This window comes from Alosa sapidissima, chromosome 23 (genome assembly GCF_018492685.1).
Source record: "Alosa sapidissima isolate fAloSap1 chromosome 23, fAloSap1.pri, whole genome shotgun sequence".
In the NCBI taxonomy this organism is placed as follows: Eukaryota; Metazoa; Chordata; class Actinopteri; order Clupeiformes; family Clupeidae; genus Alosa; species Alosa sapidissima.
In genome coordinates, this window is record NC_055979.1 from 13,169,318 (window position 1) to 13,189,438 (window position 20,121).

The 20,121-nt window shown below is 42.0% G+C and overlaps 2 protein-coding genes across 2 annotated transcripts; both read right to left on the reverse strand.

Annotated features, from left to right (window-relative positions):
- Window positions 1–5,186: 5,186 nt before the first annotated feature.
- LOC121698686 (coiled-coil domain-containing protein 122) lies at window positions 5,187–8,744 on the reverse strand. The gene is made up of 5 exons (XM_042080991.1): window positions 8,662–8,744; window positions 8,074–8,177; window positions 6,820–7,218; window positions 6,136–6,252; window positions 5,187–5,888 (listed from the first exon to the last, which is right to left on the reverse strand). Exons 1-5 carry the CDS (start codon window positions 8,684–8,686, stop codon window positions 5,736–5,738), a joined length of 798 nt encoding a protein of 265 aa, XP_041936925.1. The 5' UTR covers window positions 8,687–8,744; the 3' UTR covers window positions 5,187–5,735.
- A 4,317-nt stretch (window positions 8,745–13,061) lies between these two features.
- Window positions 13,062–16,294, reverse strand: LOC121698743 (tumor necrosis factor ligand superfamily member 11-like). Its single transcript, XM_042081084.1, has 3 exons — window positions 16,092–16,294; window positions 14,076–14,220; window positions 13,062–13,787 (listed from the first exon to the last, which is right to left on the reverse strand). The coding sequence occupies exons 1-3, from the start codon at window positions 16,221–16,223 to the stop codon at window positions 13,324–13,326; spliced, it is 741 nt and encodes a 246-aa protein (XP_041937018.1). The 5' UTR covers window positions 16,224–16,294; the 3' UTR covers window positions 13,062–13,323.
- Between the last annotated feature and the right edge of the window lie 3,827 nt (window positions 16,295–20,121).

Here is a 20,121-nt window from a genome sequence, read left to right on the forward strand (position 1 = left end):
ACAGAAACACACAAAAACATTCTTATTTCCACCTTCATACCTAAATATAGCTGCCATTGCGTGACCTCTCTCCATTTGATTCTGGGAGGGAGAAAGAAAGAGAGAGGGAGAGAGAGGGGGGATAGAGAGCGAGAGAGAGAAAGTATGTGTGTTTGTGTCAATGAAGGGGGTTCACTGTCCAAGCAAGGTGTTTCAAAGAGTCTCTGTTCACACTTTGCTTTTCAAAGGGCCAGGTGGTGACTCAGAGGGAAAATATAAATGCACACATACCCACACCAGCAGGGTGGGTAAAGAGCAGAGGGAGGGGCGGAGGGTAGCTGGAGGTAGTTAATGAAGGTGTGGCTGAGGCAGCAATTTTAGAGGTGACAAGGTTCATTTAGGAGGCCTCATATGGAGACTGTTTTTATTTACGGACATTAGGGGAGTGCTCGGGGGAGTACCGGGTGTCGGCACGAGTTTATTATGCGATTGGCAGCTACATTTCAGCCGCGTTTTACACGTGCATGTGTGTGTGTGGTGTGTGTGTGTGTGTGTGTGTGTGTGTGTTTGTGTGTGTGGATGTATCTGTGTGTGTATCTGTGGCGTAATGATTTCTATTTAAATTTCAGCATCGGTACGTCATTGAGAGTAGCCTTTGAAAGTAGCCTTTGAAAGCCTAAAAAGGTCCGCCTCCCATCTAATAAAACACACAGCAAGGTAAACAATAAGGCATATTAGTGTCACGCACAGCAGAGATTATGTAATCTGATTTGGGAACCAAATAGTCAGAACACTGCTTGATTTGAAACAACAAACCTGTTTTGAATGACAGGAGAGTAATCATTTGTTCTGGCTCTTAACAGTTGCTTGGCCAAGTCATCTTTCTCCTAAGTCTCGCCAGTTTCTCATTTCCGCTTGCACTGAAAACCATTGTGCTGTTGAGTCCACCATGTTTTGTGTGGGCTAGGAAGAGCAGAGGTTTCAAAATAAACATTGTTCACATGGGCAAATGTCAAGACACTGACGGAGAGCCTGCAGAGCTGTTACCCTGGCAACGCCACTGATATACTTGGCAGCAGAGAGGTTCACACATTTCCTGTCCGCCAACAGTAAACGACTGAACTTCTGAAGACACTTCGGACGGCCTTTCCCCACTAACGGAAAAATGGAGACTGCTCTTGTGTCTGGAATAAAAAGAAAGGGGGGGGGGGGGGGGGGGGCAACTTGAGAAAGACAAAATGTCTGGGACGGCTCCTGGCATAAACTTTCTTAACATTCTCTACTCAAATCTAAATTTTGAAAATCCTACCCGCAACCCCCTTTCTTCTTCTGGTACCCCGCTGCCAACTACGTCTTTAAATAACAGCAGGACTTACTGGCATGCAATAGACTAGGCCTGGTCGACATTTCTGTTACTGTGAATAGTTCAGTGAGTGGAAGATGAACTGACCTTCAAAAGGCATATAAAGTTAAAGATGACACATTGTTTTCAACATTTAAAGATAAAAGATAGGTGTATTATTTTCATATTCATATTTCCATGCAAAATAAAATAACTGATATCTGAAAAAGTAAAATAACTGATGCCCACAAAACATGAAAAGGCTATAAGAAGTTTCTAATGTATTTAAGAAATTGCAGCTAAACATCAAATGTCTGTGAATGGACCTCAAAGAAGCAGTGCATGCAAGCCGGCCTACAAATCTCACAGAACTAGAAACCTTTTGAGAAGCAGAATGGCCAATACACCCTTCAAACAACAACTGAATGACCCTTAGCTGACTACCACGTGATTAACAGGCTGTAATACTTGCCCAAGGGAGTGTTACTAAGTACTGACCATGCAGGGTGCCCACACTTAACATAACTTGCGCGTCGGGGTCCGGTTCGCCCTGTCGGGACTTATTTTCCCAATAATGACCGGCGTTCTATACATTATCCCTTACATAAATCATCAATCAACCGATCAAAGAGCTATGCTGGATTGGAAGGTTGTGCCTGTTTCCAGTCATAGTCGAGCCCTTCATCAAACGTCTACCAGTTTGACTGTTCATGCTGACCTTAGAATCGAGAAAAACATTTCTAGCACCATTTTATTTGTGCTTGTTTGTCACATACAAGAACCCTATCCAAAATGTCATTTAAGATCATGACCTTTAATGGTATACCATCTATCTTCATTACAATTAACCTTATTAGTCATCTAAGTGGCAAATCAGGAGATAATCTCAAACACAGATTTCTTAAACGAGACAGTCAACAAATTATCTCTGGGAAAACGATTGGAATGCTTGGAATGGAATACGGTTGAAAGTGGCAGTTTGACTATGACATATCCAATAAACGCTCTTTCTCAGGTCTACATAGCATCATTTGCATTCTAAAAGGGCACCTATATTTTGCAATATATCCACTCAGGTTGTATCTTAGAGGTATGTGTTATGTAAAAAGACAGATTTTGTTAAAATATTGAACATCGAGAACAGCGAGAACCCTGGCTTTTCACAGGCCTTCCTGAAGACTATCAAATATCTTCAGGTGATACAAAATGAATCAGCTAGGATTCTCACAGAAACTAAAAGAAATGACAACATTACTCCAATTCTTAAGTCCCTGCACTGGCTTCCAGTAAGTCACAGAATTTACTTTAAAGCACTACTGCTTGTTTATAAATCAGCAAATGGAGTAGGACCTAAATACCTCATGCTTCAGCAGTACATACCCTCAGAACTAAACATGCTGTTAGAACTAAACATGGTGAATCAGCTATGTGGCAACCAACTTTCGGATGACATCAAAAAGGCCCAACCTGTAGACAGTTTCTGACTAAATCTAGACTTAAGACCAAACTGTTTTCACATGCCTACTGCTAACTGCCATGAGTTCTGAATCTGTCTTGTAATTATTCCACCTTGTGTCTTGTATGTTTTTTTTTATTTTTAAACGATTTTACCTTGGGTGTTCTTTTTTTATTATGATCTTTCCTTTTTTAAACTATTATTTGACTGTTGCCCTTCTATGCTTTTATCTGCTATTACTGTTTGGATTTGTTAATGTAAATCACATTGAATGACCTCTGTGTATGAAATGCGCTATATAAATAAACTTGACTTGACTTGATGGTAGTTAAACACAGCTACTGGAGAGAGAGAGAAAGAGAGAGAGAGAGAGAGAGAGAAAGAGAGAGAGAGGGGTGATTTGACAATTTGTTAAAGTACAGTAGTGTCCTGGGGCTACAAACTGATCGAACAAAACATCTCATGGCTAAAGCCATACTGGCAAGTGGCGGGAACAGGGAAGAACCACCACCACTCCAGTCCACTCAGCGAGTGACAGATGCTATGGGATTCTCCAAGCACAATCACACCACACCCTCTTTAGAAACTCAATGAGAATGTCAGTACATATACACACTCAGCCAGCCAATGAGCTGGAAGACAGGAGGCAAGATTGCACCAGCGTGCGGCGCAGGTTCACCCCAGACCTGGGCCTGATCTGACAGGTCTGGGAAAACTGCCAGTCTCTGCTGCCGTTAAGCAGATGCCTTAATCGAAAGCAACAAACGGTACACTGAGAACTTGTGCGTTTGACTAGACATGACCTCCCTGGCTGCTCTAGGCATGACCTCGGCAGGTATGCTGCCGATTCCATTACAGGTGGAGTCAATAAAGTGCTTTGGTACATGCTGTGCTGTGTGTCAGCAGTTTGATACCGCCACTTTCTCAAGCCAACATCTCACACGCAACATGACATAGGCTTCAGAAAGTGGGAACAGTCCTAATTGGCTCATTCACTCCTTCACTCTCCACCTCAAGCTGGTGTGTGATGAGCGTTCTGGCGCATAATGGCTGTCGTGCATCAACCAGGTGGGTGTTACACATTGGGGGTGGTTAGTGAGGTCCCCCCTTCCCTGTCAAGCGCTTTGAGTGTCGAGAAAAGCGCTAAATAAATGTAACGTGTTGTTGTTGTTGTTCTCAAGCCAACATCTCACACGCCATATGACAAAGGCTTCATAAAAGTGGTAAAAGTCCTGATGTATTGGTTCTACCTGATTTTACCAATTAGCTGATCTACCTGGCTGAGGAGTTGTGCTAATTAGAATCCACTGGTTTAGTGAATGACTGGAACAAATATGTGGCTGGCCTTTTACTTTCTGATGTCAGAATTTTGCACCTCTGTATAGAATGTATTGTATGTAAAATTTCTCTGAGGGTCTGACAGGCAGTCATCATGCACATGATGGATTTGAATTTAAGCTTTAATGTCTCAGCAGGAATACGGCATCGCGTGCTAAGCTCATGGTGCTTTTACACCACACTGACTTTACATGATCAACAAGGGTATTTACAGTAAACATTCAAAACTTATTTACTAGGGCCAATCTCATTTTGCTTAGTCAGGTTCCTTGGCTGCTGTGCAGTGATCTTAATGGGGAGTGTGTCCAAGAATTTCCAATAAGTTCCAAGAGATGTAACTGAGGCCTAGGGTCATTCCATAGAATTATACAGAGTATTCCATTCTCATATCTATGGGTCATGGTCATGGGCCTACCCTCCGGCTCAGTACAACGACGACGCAAGAACTTTTGTGTGTGTGTGTGTGTGTACAACGCAAGTACTCACTGCAGTCGGAGCTCAAGTGGCCTCAGGCTCCAAAATAATCCACATGTACATACAACTACAGCCACACACGCACACACAGCCACACATGCAAAGACCATGTTATGATCAGATGTGACCCTCTCCAGCAGTCTATGGCTTACAGTGATTATTAAAGAGAATATAATTGTTTGTACTTTAAGTTCATGTCCTTGCCACAAAGAAAGACACTCTGTTGTGTCTGGTAATACAAACTCCACAGGAACTGTCTCTTCAATCATCTCATCAATTCATCATAAGCAATTTGAAGTTATTTAAAGCATGTCAATCACACTGCCTCTATTCAATGTTTATCCTCAGGTGTTCATTCCAATGACAATGTCTCTGCCTCTCCTACATTATATGTGATGATTAGATGAGCTTAATGGTCATTATGAATTATGACGACTACACTGTACGCACAAACAATGAGTACGTGTTTGCTTACATTGTCTGTTGCTTTTCAGAAGTTTCAGAAGTCTAGTCAGTATCACAGGCTGCTATGCACTCACACAACACAACAGCTGTAACAAAACACTCCATCACAACGTCCAAAATAAAACAAACTGCTTCCACAACATTGAGGATTTATTCTACGCGAAAGGGCCTTTTAGAATTTCAGAACTTCCTCTGAAGGAACAAGTAAATCCATTGTATGCTTGTTTCTATAACAGCCAGACTTACATTTGATGGGAAACAAGGCAGCTCTAGTGCAATGATGAGGAGGCACTTGGTTGACACTACTGCCACCCAGTGGTCATGATTAGAATTTAGTGGATATCTAAATTCGAGGAGAATACAGAATATAAACTATAGTACTCAAGTTTTTGGGAAGTGTAAGAGTAAAATAGTTTAATATGTTTATGCATTTTCTTCAGAATATCTCCTTAAATGTAAGGCATCGAAAAACAAACTACATTACAACCACCAAAGTTGAACAAATCGGCAACATGAACTTTTGAGTTTGTTTTCATAAAACACACACCCACACACACAGGTGCAAGTACCCAAAACAGAATTGCATATCCAATCAAGAGGACTATATATACGGTACTCATAATACTCAAAGTGTCCCCTATACTACATTCATTCACACCATCCAGGCCTTGTGCTAGTGCATCACCCCTCGGACTCCTCCACCTGCCTTGTCAGCTCCTCCACCTCTTTCTCCATGCGCCTGATGTCGTTGATTAAGTGCCTGTGGTTGGATTGGGCCTTGCTCAGCTGGCACCGAAGCCGCTTCACTATGGCGTCGTACCTCTTGTGCTGGATCTAATGAGGAATTGGGTAGGGAGGAGGATGGTGGGGAGGAGAAAATGAATGTCTTTGCTTGTTTGTCCATCTCTGTTGTATCTGATTAATCCCCAGTGATGTAGTTTTAATGCAATCGATGCGTTCTGTGATTTATCATAGTTTTCTGTCAATGTGTCACACAAATTCTAAAGTATATATACACATAACACAAACATATGTGTGTAGGCTATTATTCAGCTGTTAATACAACCATCGTTTCAAATACCTCAATGTCCTTTCTTAGCTGTGCTTGGACCTCCCTTTCTTTCCGCAGAAATGCTTGTTTATCCTCTACCATCTTACTTTTCACTGATACTTGCCGCTCTAAGTCATCAATCTCTTGCTGCAGAAACAAAACATTTGTTTCCATTACGCAATGCAATGTGTGCATCTTCCCTTTCCTTTGTTTATATTTCATTTCTCCTGTGTTAGTCTGAACTCTGCACGGGTGTAACTTAAGACATTACGTGTCTGGGCAGAATATGTTAGAAGTCCTTCCAGTTTTGGACCGTTTTAAAGCACTGCTGCCAACTTCAGCTCGGAAAGAGCTAAAGGCCAGTAAGTAACTGCACTGACCTAAATGTAGGATCATGGGATCTGTCTGATTATCACCTGAACATATTCATAATGCATGACTTACTACACATGACTGACAAACTGGTATTCAGGCACTGCACAATCCTTTTGTTGTCTTTGCTCTTTCTACACATTGCTCAAGGCATAGTAAATGAAAAAAATAGTGATCATATTTCTACTTTGCACATAGCAACCTTGCTTGTTTAAACACGAATGATTGCTGTAAGACCCATTAAGGAACAATGTAGGGTGTGTAGGCAATCAGGTGGTTACTGAAACAAACAAGTGGAGCAAAGTGTGTCAAATTAATTGCAGAGATCATTATAACACCCACTTGAGCTTGTTTGACAGCCTCTCCCTCTGGGTTCTGTAAGTCTATCGCAAGTGCGTCTCGCTTTTCTCTGAGCTGTTGGACCTGCTGTCTTGCCTCCATCAGCTCCTTGTAAATGGGCATCTGGCTCTCTGCCTCAGCGACTGCCATTCTGTGATCCTCCATTTTGTTTCGGTAGGCGCTGTAACGAGCCAGAGTGGACTGCTGCCTCTCCACCTGCTCCTGGATCTGGAGTCGTAGTTTCATGTTTTCTGAGTTGATTTCATGCAACCGTGACTCCAGACCGCTGTTGTGACGTTTGATCTGCTCAATCTCGCACAATACACCACTGAGTTGACTGTTTGATTTTTTCAACTCGAAATCAACTGCCTCACAGCTACTCTTGAGGTCTGAGAGGGTGTCCTGTTTTGTGTAAAAAGAAACATCACAGTTGTTGAGGTCTTACAATTTTCATGTTGTTGTGAGTAGCAGGTATAGCATCTGTCTTTCATTCAATCATTCAGTCAGTCAGTGTTCTTTAAATATTTTATTTCTCACTTATAGTGTAATCAGTCCAACTTACCATAATGTATTTCAGCTATTTAAATTACCTTTCAATATTAAGCCATTTTATTCAGTGCTCTTTAGGAAGCATTAGAGAAATATTATCATTATGGTTCACTTCATTTGGATGGCATACCATATAATTTAGTATAATTAGTCTGCTGACTGCAAGGAATATTACAGCAGGAATTTAAATAGTATATGCCTAAATAATACTGTTCATTTTAATAGCAACAGGGTTCCCACTCTAAGTCAAATGTAAAATTCCATGACTTTTCCCTGAAATTCCATGACCTAGCCTACTATATAATGAATGGTACAATATACCGACCAAAGATTTCAGAGCAGCCGGAGAGCGTTCAAGAATCTTTTACTTTTTTAGAGTGGGAGATGAATAAATGGGCATTGAATAAACAAAGTTGGGCTAACCACAACTACTCAAACAAACAGTATAGCTAATAACCAGATTTTACATATACACATAATACACCAATTCTGCGGGGAAATATATCTGTATTAATGTATTTTGGCAATTAAATTCTAAAGTGCTACAACAAAATTTCCTGACTTTCCATGTCTGGAATACGCTTTCTAAAATTCCATGATATTCCAGAAATTCCATAACCCGTGGGAACCCTGTAGCAATAATAGTGGAGGTGGTACAGGGATTAGCTAGCAAGCCAAAGTACATCTGTAGTGCATGTCAAACAACACCTGCAATTCGCTCAGAGTTTGTTGCTTTTCCCGCAGTTCATTGGCTTGAATCTCTCCTTGCAGAGAAACCTCCTCCAGAGTTCCTGTGAGAGACAACAGCCTCCCTGGAAAGAAGTTTTTGTATATTATACAGAGCTGCCAGTCCCTCACATTTTGTAATCTTACGGTGTTAACTATTAGGCAGTAGCAGAAGTTAACTAAAGCTAACTAGAAGTTAAGAATATTAGTGCAGCTGCACTCACTGCACAATAGCTAAACAACAACAACAACAACAACAAAAAACAGAATAAAACGTTAATTTCTTTTTACAAAATCTAGTTAAAAACGAACTAAATCGAATTAGCTACACTAACAGGACATGAGTTACTTAATGTTAGCTTCTTATAGAAAGATGGGTGTCTGTTTAAGCTAACATTAATGCTAACTATTCACACGTTTAGCAGCCACTATTTGTTTACTTTTTCATGTCAGAAAATAGGTCTAATTCAGCTAAGGCTAGACTATAATATATGACCTTTACCACGTACTGGTACAGATTTCTAGACAACCGCATCTCTTATATTCTAATTCATATATTTGCTCACTTACCATCACTTACATTCTCTTCTGCCATGATGTAGCCTTCAGCTCATGCACACTCACAGTCAATTTAAGGGGAGTGGCCAAACATAAACTCTCTGGAGTGGCCTACTCCAGCAGAGACGTTGTGTGAAGTAGGGCCTACCCTAAGTGAAGTGAAATGCCCACCATGGAAGGGTCATTTATTGTGATTACTACTATGACAGAATTATTGTATGTTTCTGTGAACCATAAGCCTAGCCCAAATAGAAAATAAAGTAGACTAGGCCTACCATAAAAGCCATGCATAGACTATACTTTGTTAATCCACTAAAGAACATGGCCATCTTTGACCATGAGTCCCTTCTTTGTGTGAAGTAGCCAGTGGTGGAAATATTTGCACAGTTGTCTACACTTTGTGGTTTGTGTGAGATGACAGTTAAAATGTCCATCCTGGATGTTTACATTTGCCTTTGTACTGGCTCCACTTGAAATCCACACTGGTGTTTTTCAAAGCCATGGGTGCAAAACCATCCAGTCCCCCCCCCCCCCCCGGGAAGATTTATTTCATCGTAAATCTCACCAGTGCAGCAAGGCGTTGTTCGTTTGAAGGGCTTGTTGATTTAATTGTAATTTCACTCTGTCTGTGCTTGTGTTTCAAGTCGAGACCAGAGTCATGGACTTTTTGTAAGATTTCCGTTTTTCCATTGTGACTCATCTCTTGGATTTGGTCTGAGACGCAGATGATGACTTCCCATAGCCAAAAGACTTAAAGCAAGGTTATTGGGTCTCTTTACATTACACTGTGTAGTTGATATCTGATGATGGGAAGTGAAGAATATACCATGCCCTCAAGTGCAGATATACAGCTCTGGAAAAAATTAAGAGACCACTGCACATTTTTCTGATGTCATCTTTTGATTGCTGAGTGACATTCCAATGCGTTGATGGTCATATTCAAAATTAAGAGACCACTGTAAATTTGAATATGACCGTCGACTCATTTGAATGTCACTCAGCAACTATAGGATGACATCCGTATAATGTGCAGTGGTCTCTTAATGTTTTCCAGAGCTGTATATCATAAGCATACATTGAGCTGATTTATTATTACGCTGTAAAAAATAGTCTGTCATTTATGACTGGATTTATGTCTTTCACTTCACTAGGTGACTACTATAATGGCCCAGCAGCAGACTAAAAGTATATATTTCACTTTGAATTTCACTTTTAGTAGCAGTTAAATCTGTGATGTTAAGACATATGCAGATATGACGCATGTCGCACGTATAAAATTTTGCATGTGCCATTTTTTGGCTTTTATTGGTCCTCATTGTTAGCCTGGCTATAGACCGCTTCTTAAATTTCAATTCCAATTGGCTAACAGTGAGGAATAGATTTTCTAACTACATGTGCTTTTGGATCTAGATGTTGTCATTAGTAGGCCTGTATTGCTACAGGAGCGAGGATCACAGTCACTTTCACTTCATTTATGGACCCTTTCAACAAGGTAAACAAAAACAATGCTTGAACGTTCTATTTGGGCCCCAATCTACTTCCTCTGCATTAAGATAACATATGGAATGTTAAAAAGGAAGTGTTGTGGGGCCAACTATGATGCTGATAATGGAACTCTCTTGAAAGGGTCTATACTCACCCCTCTGTGGCTTCTCATCAAAAATCAGCACCACTTATTTTAAATTGGGCATACATTTGTTTTAAGCCACAGGTGCCTCTAAACATGTTTGGATGAGCAATTCCATCATATAATTTTAATGCATGCACAGTGATTATTCCTTTTGGTAATTAGCCGTGTCAATCTGTGACTAATAAAACTAAGTGGCTTTTCACACAGCTGAAGTAGGAAATGAAATATAACACTTGGTGCACTCCCAAAACAGTATCCCAGCAGCTGTCATTCTTATACAGTAGGATTTATTTTATTTTATTTATCATTTATTTAGCAGGTGAGTCCCACTGAGATCTTACATGCCTTTTTCAAGGAAGCCCTGATTAATGTAACCTAAACCGTTTCCAAAATAATGGTTTCATTCAGTGTACGCCTACAGCACCTCTTCAGTTGACCATGAGTATGAATTATGCAGAAATGTAGTCTACATTAGACAGTTTGCAATCTTTGTGTAGGTAAGGATTAGTATAGTGTATAAATATCGAAAAGAATGCACACCCTCTGAGGTGCTGGCAAGGGAAAATAGAAAAACTTGGTTGCCGCACACTCTATCTCTTAATTCTTTTATTTAATTCCAACGTCCTGATTAGTATAGTCACATTGAATGACACATGACAATTGTACAATAAATATAGTCTCTGGTTATACACTTAATTACAATGAAATCATTTTCACTTTTTGAACGTTGGAGTTTGTTTGGCATTTGTGCGCAATCATTGGGGCAAAATGTGCAAGTCTTCAAAATGATTTGCATGCATGTAGAGGGTGCGTTTTTGTGAATTAGGATATGAGTCTTTAACTATGTAATGAGAGTTGCCCTTAAGGACTCAGTTGCCCTTGTGATCCCAATATAATGATTAATAAGGCCGCTGTCCGTGGTGCTGGTCTTTGCCATATTTAAAGCAACACTATACAACAATTTATGACTGCATGTGATATGATCTTCACCTTTTCTAGTATTGATGGTATAGTCATGTGAAGGACAGATAAACACACTTGTAGTTCTCATAGCCATCAAAGCTATACACTGTGTAGTTCTGTGGTCTGAGATGGAATACCTTACAAAATGTTAGGTTGCTAACACCCTACAAGGTCTCATGTGGCTAGCTCACTAGGTTTAGACTAAAACTCTATACTGTTGTTTTGTGAGTAGGGCTTCATGCTTCATCAGGCATCTGTGTCTGCCAGGTGATGAAGGTTATTGTGTGTAGTGAGTTTGCTGAGAGTTGGGTTCACTGAATTAAAGGAGGGAGACTAAAGACCTGACCAATGACTAAGGGTTTGAGTGAAACCAAAACTTTATTAAGGTTATTTCAGGACCGGTTTTTGCTCTCTCTCTGTTATGTTTGTGTGTGTGTGTGTGTGTGTGTGTGTGTGTGCATCGGTCTGTCAGTCTGTTTGTCTGTGGGTGTGCATATGTGCACTGAAGGGAAAGGACAGTTTGGAACATCTCATGAAAACAAATAGTTATGTTACTATGTCATACTATAATATACACTATCAAGCGAATCCATAATTGAAGATGATTTACTTCATTACCATAAAAAATCCCCCAGAGACACGAAATGATTAACTAATTCTGGCTGTGTAAGAAAAGATTACCAAATCACCCTGACTCCAATTAGTTATTTCTTGCTGACTGCAGTGGTCTTGTAAAACCGAATACGATGAACGTATTTCAGCTTTATAGCATCCAGATCTCGCAGATTTGCTGACATAGCCACCTCTCACAAAAAACAAAGTTGTTCTCTGCATTCCCAAGACAAAACTGTGTTCACTGCACTGACATAATGATTTGTGTTCAACTCACAGTCTTTAAGGAAAGAAATCACAATGTGTATTCAGCTAATGTGCTAAAGACTATACTTTATGTCTGCAAATGAGCAGGTGGTTATGTGATTCCTCTATACCTCAGCTAATGACTTCGACAAGTTCTGTTCTGAAAAACATCTGTTAGCAATGAAGAATAAAATAAATCATACATTGGTATGTGTTTAGTTTATATCAACGTAAACGTAATAAATTAGAGCCAAATGCTCATAAAAAATCATAACATTCATGTGATTTGGTGTACATTATGAAATGTCCCAAAAGCTGTTTTATGGCAAATACATTACAGAATGTTATTTATTTTACAGACTGAACATGTTTGGCATCATAGTAATGAAAATGAATGGCATTTTCCCCTCTCTGCACAGTCCAAGCAGTCTGCCCAGCTATGTTCCTGCCTAGTCTCTAGTGTGTTTTGTCTGTATATCATGTTATTCAAAGCCTTAGAAGCAGTGGTGTAGTGGTAAAATAAGAGGTGGGTAAACTATGAATTCTGTGATTACGATAAAGTGGACTGCACAATGCGATATCGGATTTTTAAAAAAGGCATTCAGAACATGTTTGATGATTGGTGGAGGATATTATCCAATGTTTATAACAATTCCAGTGGTATTAAATGGTTCCTAGAGTGTTGATGAGTGTACATCTTGTGAATGTGGATAATACAGTGTGATTTTTGAATGTTAAAAGTTGCATTTGGTGAATAAACTCTAATGCAATAGGATAGTGAAGAGTGACAGGAAGTAAGTGGGAGAGAGTCTTGGGGTGGGATCCGGAAAGGACCACGGGGCGGGAATCGAACCCGGGTCGCCGGCATATGGTGCAGGTGCCCCAGCCAGTTGCGCCACGGCTGGGGCCGCGAATAAGCTCTTTTGAGAGGTGGATAAATTCTACTTCTGAAATTTCAGAGGTGGATAAACTATGTTTACTTGCGTTTAGCATCCACTACACCCCTGCTTAGGAGGTTAGAAATATAAAGTATAGCTATAAGCTTTGACATGACACAAGCCTATAAGCTTTGACATGACACAAGCCTCTATGACAAAAGACTTTCAGAGACCACACATAATCACCTGTCTACCTGTCTTTGTCAGCTTTGCTTTCGCTCTCTTTCTCTTTCTCTCTCATTACCTATCCATCTACCTACCTACCTACATTCTATACACTGTACTTCAATGGCTTACCCTAAAGACCCCAAAGTAACTCCCCTCTGCCTCAGGATCGAGCATCCAGGAGTTGGACACCCGGACAAACAGGCCATCTCCAGTCCTCAGTGCGACAGTGCGGCCCTGCTGCTGGCAGTACATGTGGTAACCCCCGACCCTCCAGTGCTGTGTACTCCCACTTTTCATGATCACCGTTGGCCTGACGGGGGCGCCATGACTGGGCCGCTCATGGAAGACATACTGGATCAGCTGGACAGGGCTGGAAGTGGCCGCCAGACGACGGTCCGAGGGATATCCCCGCAGGTGGGACGTGAGGCCTGGCTCCAGCTCGTCGTAGTAACGGAAACAGGTTTTGGTGTAGACGTAGTACAGGCCTGGTTTTTGAACCAGGATCCGCCCGTCATGGTATCTGAACTGGAAGAGGAATCCCTGTTCAGCGTTCCAGTAGATCAAGGTGGCCCGCACCTCTCCTGATTGTAAGAGTGAATGAGTGAGTGAATAATACATGTAAAGGTTTTACAGATTTTTTATATTCTTTAGACAGTAGATCCAAAATAATAAACTGATATCCATGTATCTCAAAATCAAAATGGCATATCTGATTACAATACTGTTTTTGGGGCATGTTTTTTATCCAAGAAAGACCAATTGGACAAGATTTAAGCAGACATGGAGACACATTCTTCTCAAATCCCACCTGTATCACCCATATACAATATTTTCACTGGCACATCTCCAGAGGAAGAGTACATACTTACTCTGTGTGTGTGTGCTTGATGGATTTATCGGTAGATGAGCTACTGGGGTCCTATTTCTAGATCTCTTGAGAGATCTGAGTTGCTGCTTTTGATGGAGCTCTACAAAAGACTCCGCTTGGGCAGGGCTTTTGTCAGCCCCATGTGTCTGTAAGAAATGAGAAGAGACTGAAGCTCTCTGTCGGACAAAGTTTAAAACTTAAAAGTACCCCCTCAAAGAGTTCCACATGCCTTGGATCAAATAAATACAAAGAGACTTCATCATTCCCATGGTGGGCCATGTTACAAGCACATCTTGGATCAATTGTTTTGTCTTTGAGGGCTAACATGTAGGCCCCAAGACAGAGCAATATAATGCACCATAGAAGATATTTACGCTGCGAATGCTCAGGACTTGTCCACATCACTTTGAAATTCTCACCTATAAGAGATAGGCTCTCTGTCTAACTTAAAGCTGCAGTTGGCAAGTTTGACAGATTAAGGGGACTTAGCCAAAATGAATATTGAATGTTTACAACTCTCATGCCCCTCCTCCACTACCACTGAGCACCCTCTCATCGAGTTTGTGTTCGTCAGTGCGCACCAGACTGTGATTCACTGTCAGATCTCACACAGCCCTGCTCTGATTGGACCAGAAGAACCGGGAGCTGTGGATTTTTGTAAAACAAATAACAGGCTCTAGGTGGAGGTAAAAGGTTTTTTTTTCTAAAACCGGCTGATTTATGTTGTTCTGTCGGAGCATAGTGTCGGTTTCAGTGAATATGATCAAAATCTTGCCAACTGCAGCTTTAAAGAGAAAGAAACTTGAAAGCCCCCCCCCCCCTTTCAAAGACGTTCATACACATGGAAGACACAAAAAAGATTTTGTCATCAAAGGTGGCTGCGTTGCACTCATCTGAGATCATTTCCTGTGTTTTTGAGAGCTAATATGCATAATGCTGCGATGGATTACAGAAGCATAGTGTTTTATGCAGCAGATGTAAAAGACCCATTGCCTCATTTTGTGCAATGCTCAATTATTGCCTTTGTAAAAACTTTGTCTGCTACATAATCATGTGGGCGCTTCACCTTAGCACTGAAGGAATACACAGATAGGGTGTGCCTTGACCACAGACGCGTCACTGAAAGAAGACCACACACAAAGCATGAGGCTCATTCGAATTCATGCAGCGTTGCACTGATGGATGTTGGACTTTTGCACAATGTGAACATGCATTGTGTTGAGTCATCAATGCATTAGATTCAGCCAGATCTGCGCCGCTCTGCATGAAGATGACTGCTCATATGGTTAAGCTAGTAACGCGTGGTTTAATCAAATACACCTGGACTCCCTAGGACAGCGTGGGCTGACAACAGCACCACAAAGTGGCCAGTGGTTTAGGTTGTGCCCACTGAATCACTCACTACAGATGTGGATATGCAAAGTATCTGCGTTAACCTAAATCTCATAATAAAATATAAGCCTTTAAAATGTACCATCTCGACGAAAAGCATATTCATACATTCTAGATATGCACTGTTGTATTCTCTGCAATGTCAGGCTAGACCAGCAAAATATTTGGAGATGTCGGACCACCGGTGGCTTTCGCGGTGGCGTGCAACTTCTGGTCCGCTGGTGGTTAACCATCAACTTTATTTAACTTGTGAATATTAAAAGAAATTTTGTCAGAATGAAGGAAAGAGCATAATTGTGTAAACGCGCTTGAACTGCAATTGGTAAAGAGACGGGGCATTTGTCGGCAACCCGCAGTGGACCGCCAGAAAATCGATGAGCAACACGCCAGAGGATCTGCCCACACGGGACCGACAGTGGTCCATCAGTCTCTGAGAGTTATGTCATGAAAACGCACACATAGGCTAACTATTTTACCCAAATGATCACAGTAAAACATCGATCGTGGACAATATTGAAATACCGCCCTCTTCACCAAATAGGCTAGTCCAATGTTAAAAAGTAAACCCATTTATCTAAAGTTATGATGTTGCTAAGCATAATGGATCAAATAAGATGTCACTTACCTGAATGTGTCCCGTTAGATGTAATACAACTACGACGCAAGTCACAACTTGTAGCAATCCCACCAAGATGATGACTTTGGGAACAGATGCCGGCGAATTTGCCTGTAGTCTTGACGCAAGAGAATTCTTCATGTCAGTTCTACGCAGTAGGCTAGGCCACTCCAGGAGTAGGTTATAGGAAATTCAGGACCCTCAAACTTTAAGGATTGCCACACCACAGTTAAGAATCCGGCCGAAAAGCCCATCCCTCCTTTTTTCACGATGAGGATGTGCTAAAGGGCCGTCGATGATGTTTGGTATTCAAATGAACCTTTACAGGCAAGGCTGAACTCCCCCCAGTCACATATCCTATAACAGATAATACAGTTTAGATGAGATTAGATTCAATTTTATTGTCATTATGCAGAGTACAAGTACAAAGGGGACATTGGGAATGCAGCTGCTCCCAACTGTATTTCGTTGTCTTTGGGAATGCAGCCCCATTTGTATTTCGTTGTCTTTGTACTTGTACTCTGCACAATAATAATCTAATCTATTCTGTGTTACCTGTTATAGGACATGTGACTGGGAGTTCAACCAGTAACCTTGCCTGCAAAAGTTCATTACCAGCTGTAGTTTCCCCGGCCTAACCCCACAGAGGGCTGCAACTTGGGGCTACATAAGCCTAAACATTCATTCAGAACTTGATTTTAAAATTAGCCTGAAAAGAAATAGTTTTAATGTGATATGTTGTTGATATGTCAAGTAGCTATAGGTTACACTGCACAGAAGTGCAAAACGTGCAAAACACTTCCCTCTGTCCATATCCTCCTTATTCTACAGGTCTGTCTTCCAATTAATGCCGATTGAAATCACCAAAGTAGTCTAGTTGACAGAAAGGCGAACCCGGAAATGTTGAGTACACCAAAGTTTTATATGGAAGCATATGAGTAGCTTTATTCAAATGAGAATGCAGTCTGCAATATGCAATTCAAAAAGACATTACATTATGCAATTGACAATTCATTATGCAATTTAATATTTCAATTTGCAATAATATCCAACAAATTGTATTTTACTGCAAAGTGACAATGAAATCCTAAAATCAATTCCAATATTTTTTTTTATTAAAAAATAGAATAAACATGGATTGAATTGCATTCCATTTTGCCATGGTACTTCAGTCTCAGAATTCAAATGGCAATTCATTTTGCATTTCAATTGTCAATATTCAGTTTTATCATTTAACTGTCAATTCGTTTTGCAATTTAATATTTAAAGTGCAATGTAGGATTGCATTTTAAAAACATATTTGGCAAAACTGTCAATGCCAGCTTGAAAAGATGACGTATGATAGAAATATATAGTATGGGTCCCCAGCATGCAGAAACTGCCGGATGCTAATTTGCATATGTTGGGCAATTTGTGTAATTAAGCTAATTAGCATAAATTAGCATAATCGCCTATATTGATCACATTATAGGAGCTGCTTGGCCAAAATGGACAATGTTAGTATGTTTTTAGGGGTTACTGGAGATGCTGAGTCCATATCTGACATTTTTAAGACTCAAAATCACTATTTAAACATGGTTTGGTCACGTTCTTACTCATTAGCTGAGTTTTTGGGGGCGATTTAGACGGATTTTTGGAAGATAAATATGTTCAGTGTTCAGGAATAATTTCAAGTTATTTCTGAATTCCACAATAATTTTGGAAATAGCTATTCACTGGCCCTCTGCTGTGACTCACAATTGAGTAACAAAGTGAAGAACTAGCCTCTACTACTCCTCCTGTCCTCATCCGTTGTCCTGTCGCCATCTTCTCCAGACTCTTCATCCCTGTCCTTCTGCTCTTTTAGCTGTGTGTATATATATATATATATATATATATATATATATATATATATATATATATATATATTGCAACATGTAACATCACTGCTTTTGCAGAAACAATAATTAGTACAGGCCAGGCCTGCAGCTGCACAGCTGCACTTTCCAGATACATGTATACAAAATCAGCAGGAGCAACAGGACTTGAATCGAGGGTGGGCGAGTTCCTCTCCTTTCTTCATACCTGTCTTCTTACTCCATCCAAACGCGGTGATATCCACAGCCGGTGGATCAGGGCGGTCTGCTGCTTTCCAAAGCAGCACCTGTAGATGGGCACGTTTTCCATAGAGGAGTAAGTTGCGTTCTGTAGAAGACAGTGTCTTCAGTGCTGGAGAAGCCGGGAGTGGGAGGCCTCACCGCCAGGGATGGATTACTGCACGGGCCTACCGGGCCCAGGGTCAGGGGGCCCTGAAGCCCAAGCCTTTGCATGAAATCATTGCCTCAATATCAACACATCAGGATGTATGGTGTATGAATCTGATTGAATTTAGTCCATCCCCAAAATGCACCAGTATACAGGAAATCACATCAAACAAATTAAAACCTTTCTGAGGAAGGACTCCCAAACCCCCCTTCCACATGCGACAATTAGTGGGGGGCCCTTAATACATCTGGGCCCAGGGGCCCGGAAGTTCCTAATCCGTCCATGCTCACCGCTAGGTGGATGCCCAAGCAAAAGGATCCGAAGAGAGCCCTTGTAAGGGGTACTAAGAAGCTTACAGAGGCCTTCAGTAGAAGCCACGGGAGGAGACCAGCCGTCGCCTGGGCCTGGCTACGGGAGGAGTGCTAGCCTGAATAGGATCTCGATGCAGTGGACACGGCAGAGAAGGGCTTCACGCGACCTGGAGAGCGGCCTTGGAAGATGAGGTGGTGACGCCAACCTGGGCGCTGACTTCACCGTGAGAAGACCTTGAGCCCCTGGCCCCGTCAGGCAGCTTTAGGTCGTAGTTGGCGGTGGCCCTGTCTGCGGAGCAGAGCAGAGGTGGAGCGGCAAGGAGGTGGTGCCTTGAGGATGGACGATTGGCGGAGCCGTTTGAGGCACGACGGTTGGGCAGCTCCGGCGGAAGGGCCCTCTGAAAAACGGAACTCTAAGCCTTTGGGTGCGTGTAGGAGGCACTGTGCTGTGCGGGTGCCTGTTCTTGTTGGCCTGTTCGCCGGCGCTCTTTAGAAAAATAAGGGGAAAAAAAGTTTGTTGTGTGAAATCCGATGGCACGAGCCAGAGAGAAGGTCTAGGCCTTGGCGCAACTGTGGCGGAGTGGAGCGGCCGGGAGCAGCGGAGGACCACTATGCGACGAGGCAGTAGAGGAGGGACGCCAACGTCGGTGTTGCCTGATTGCGCAGTGTGGTCCGGCTACGATGGAGCTGGAGTCTGCTGCCTCGACTGGCGAGACGACGGAGCAGAGCGTTGGAGGTGCGTTGCCAGTTATGGTGTTCAGTGGTGGGGAGTCTGTGCCAGTGGAGGCTAGGCTCCGCCAGGTGTTGGAGGAACATTGTGGTGGTGCACACTGCGAAAGTGCGACCTGAGGGTGTTCTCTGAAGGGAGCTGGGGACGAGCGGCGACAGGCCAGGTGACTGCCAGCACTACCCGCATTGGGCTGGTGGTGGTTGTGGTTCCCCTGGGTGAGTAGGGCTCTTGCGGTGTGTGCACCCCACCTGCTGTGTTGCAGTGCCAGAGACTTTGCTGGACTGAATGTGCCGAGGACAGCAATGACTTGTTGGGGGAGCTGTGTAACATCAGCGTGCTGGACTGTGCTTGAGATTCCCACAATGTTTCGCGCTGGGGATTCTGGGAGAACTTTGGGGTTGTTATTATGTGTGCTTGTGCCTGTATGCGTCCAACCCTATGTGTGTAAGGTGCGAGTGTTCTTGACTTCCCTGGCGTGTGCTATGTTCTGTGCCGATGTCCTTGCTCCCGACCTTTAATAAAGCTTTTGATTAGACAACGCTCTATCATCAATCATTACACTATTAAATCTGCTTAGCATCATTAGCATGCTGCACATATTTGTTAAAGCTCTTGCATTCAAGTTGAGTGATCATCTCAATACCAATGTTTCCCAAAAGGGCTTGTCCCTACGAGAAGAGTATTACCTTAAACACACATTAGGGAAACTTAACAGTCCAATCAGTAGACTATGATAAGCTAGCCAACTATGCTT

Bases quoted from the DNA above. Each gene is read 5' to 3' on its own strand.
- LOC121698686 (XM_042080991.1), bottom strand. From the start codon at position 8,686: ATGGCAGAAGAGAATGTAAGTGATG. The intron at 8,178-8,661 runs GTAAGTGAGCAA...ACTTCTTTCCAG, and splicing joins AGAAGAGAATGTAAGTGATG to GGAGGCTGTTGTCTCTCACA. The intron at 5,889-6,135 runs GTATTTGAAACG...ATTCCTCATTAG, and splicing joins AGCTAAGAAAGGACATTGAG to ATCCAGCACAAGAGGTACGA.
- LOC121698743 (XM_042081084.1), bottom strand. From the start codon at position 16,223: ATGAAGAATTCTCTTGCGTCAAGACTACAGGCAAATTCGCCGGCATCT. The intron at 14,221-16,091 runs GTAAGTGACATC...CATTTCTTACAG, and splicing joins ATCTAACGGGACACATTCAG to ACACATGGGGCTGACAAAAG. The intron at 13,788-14,075 runs GTAAGTATGTAC...TCTTACAATCAG, and splicing joins ATCAAGCACACACACACAGA to GAGAGGTGCGGGCCACCTTG.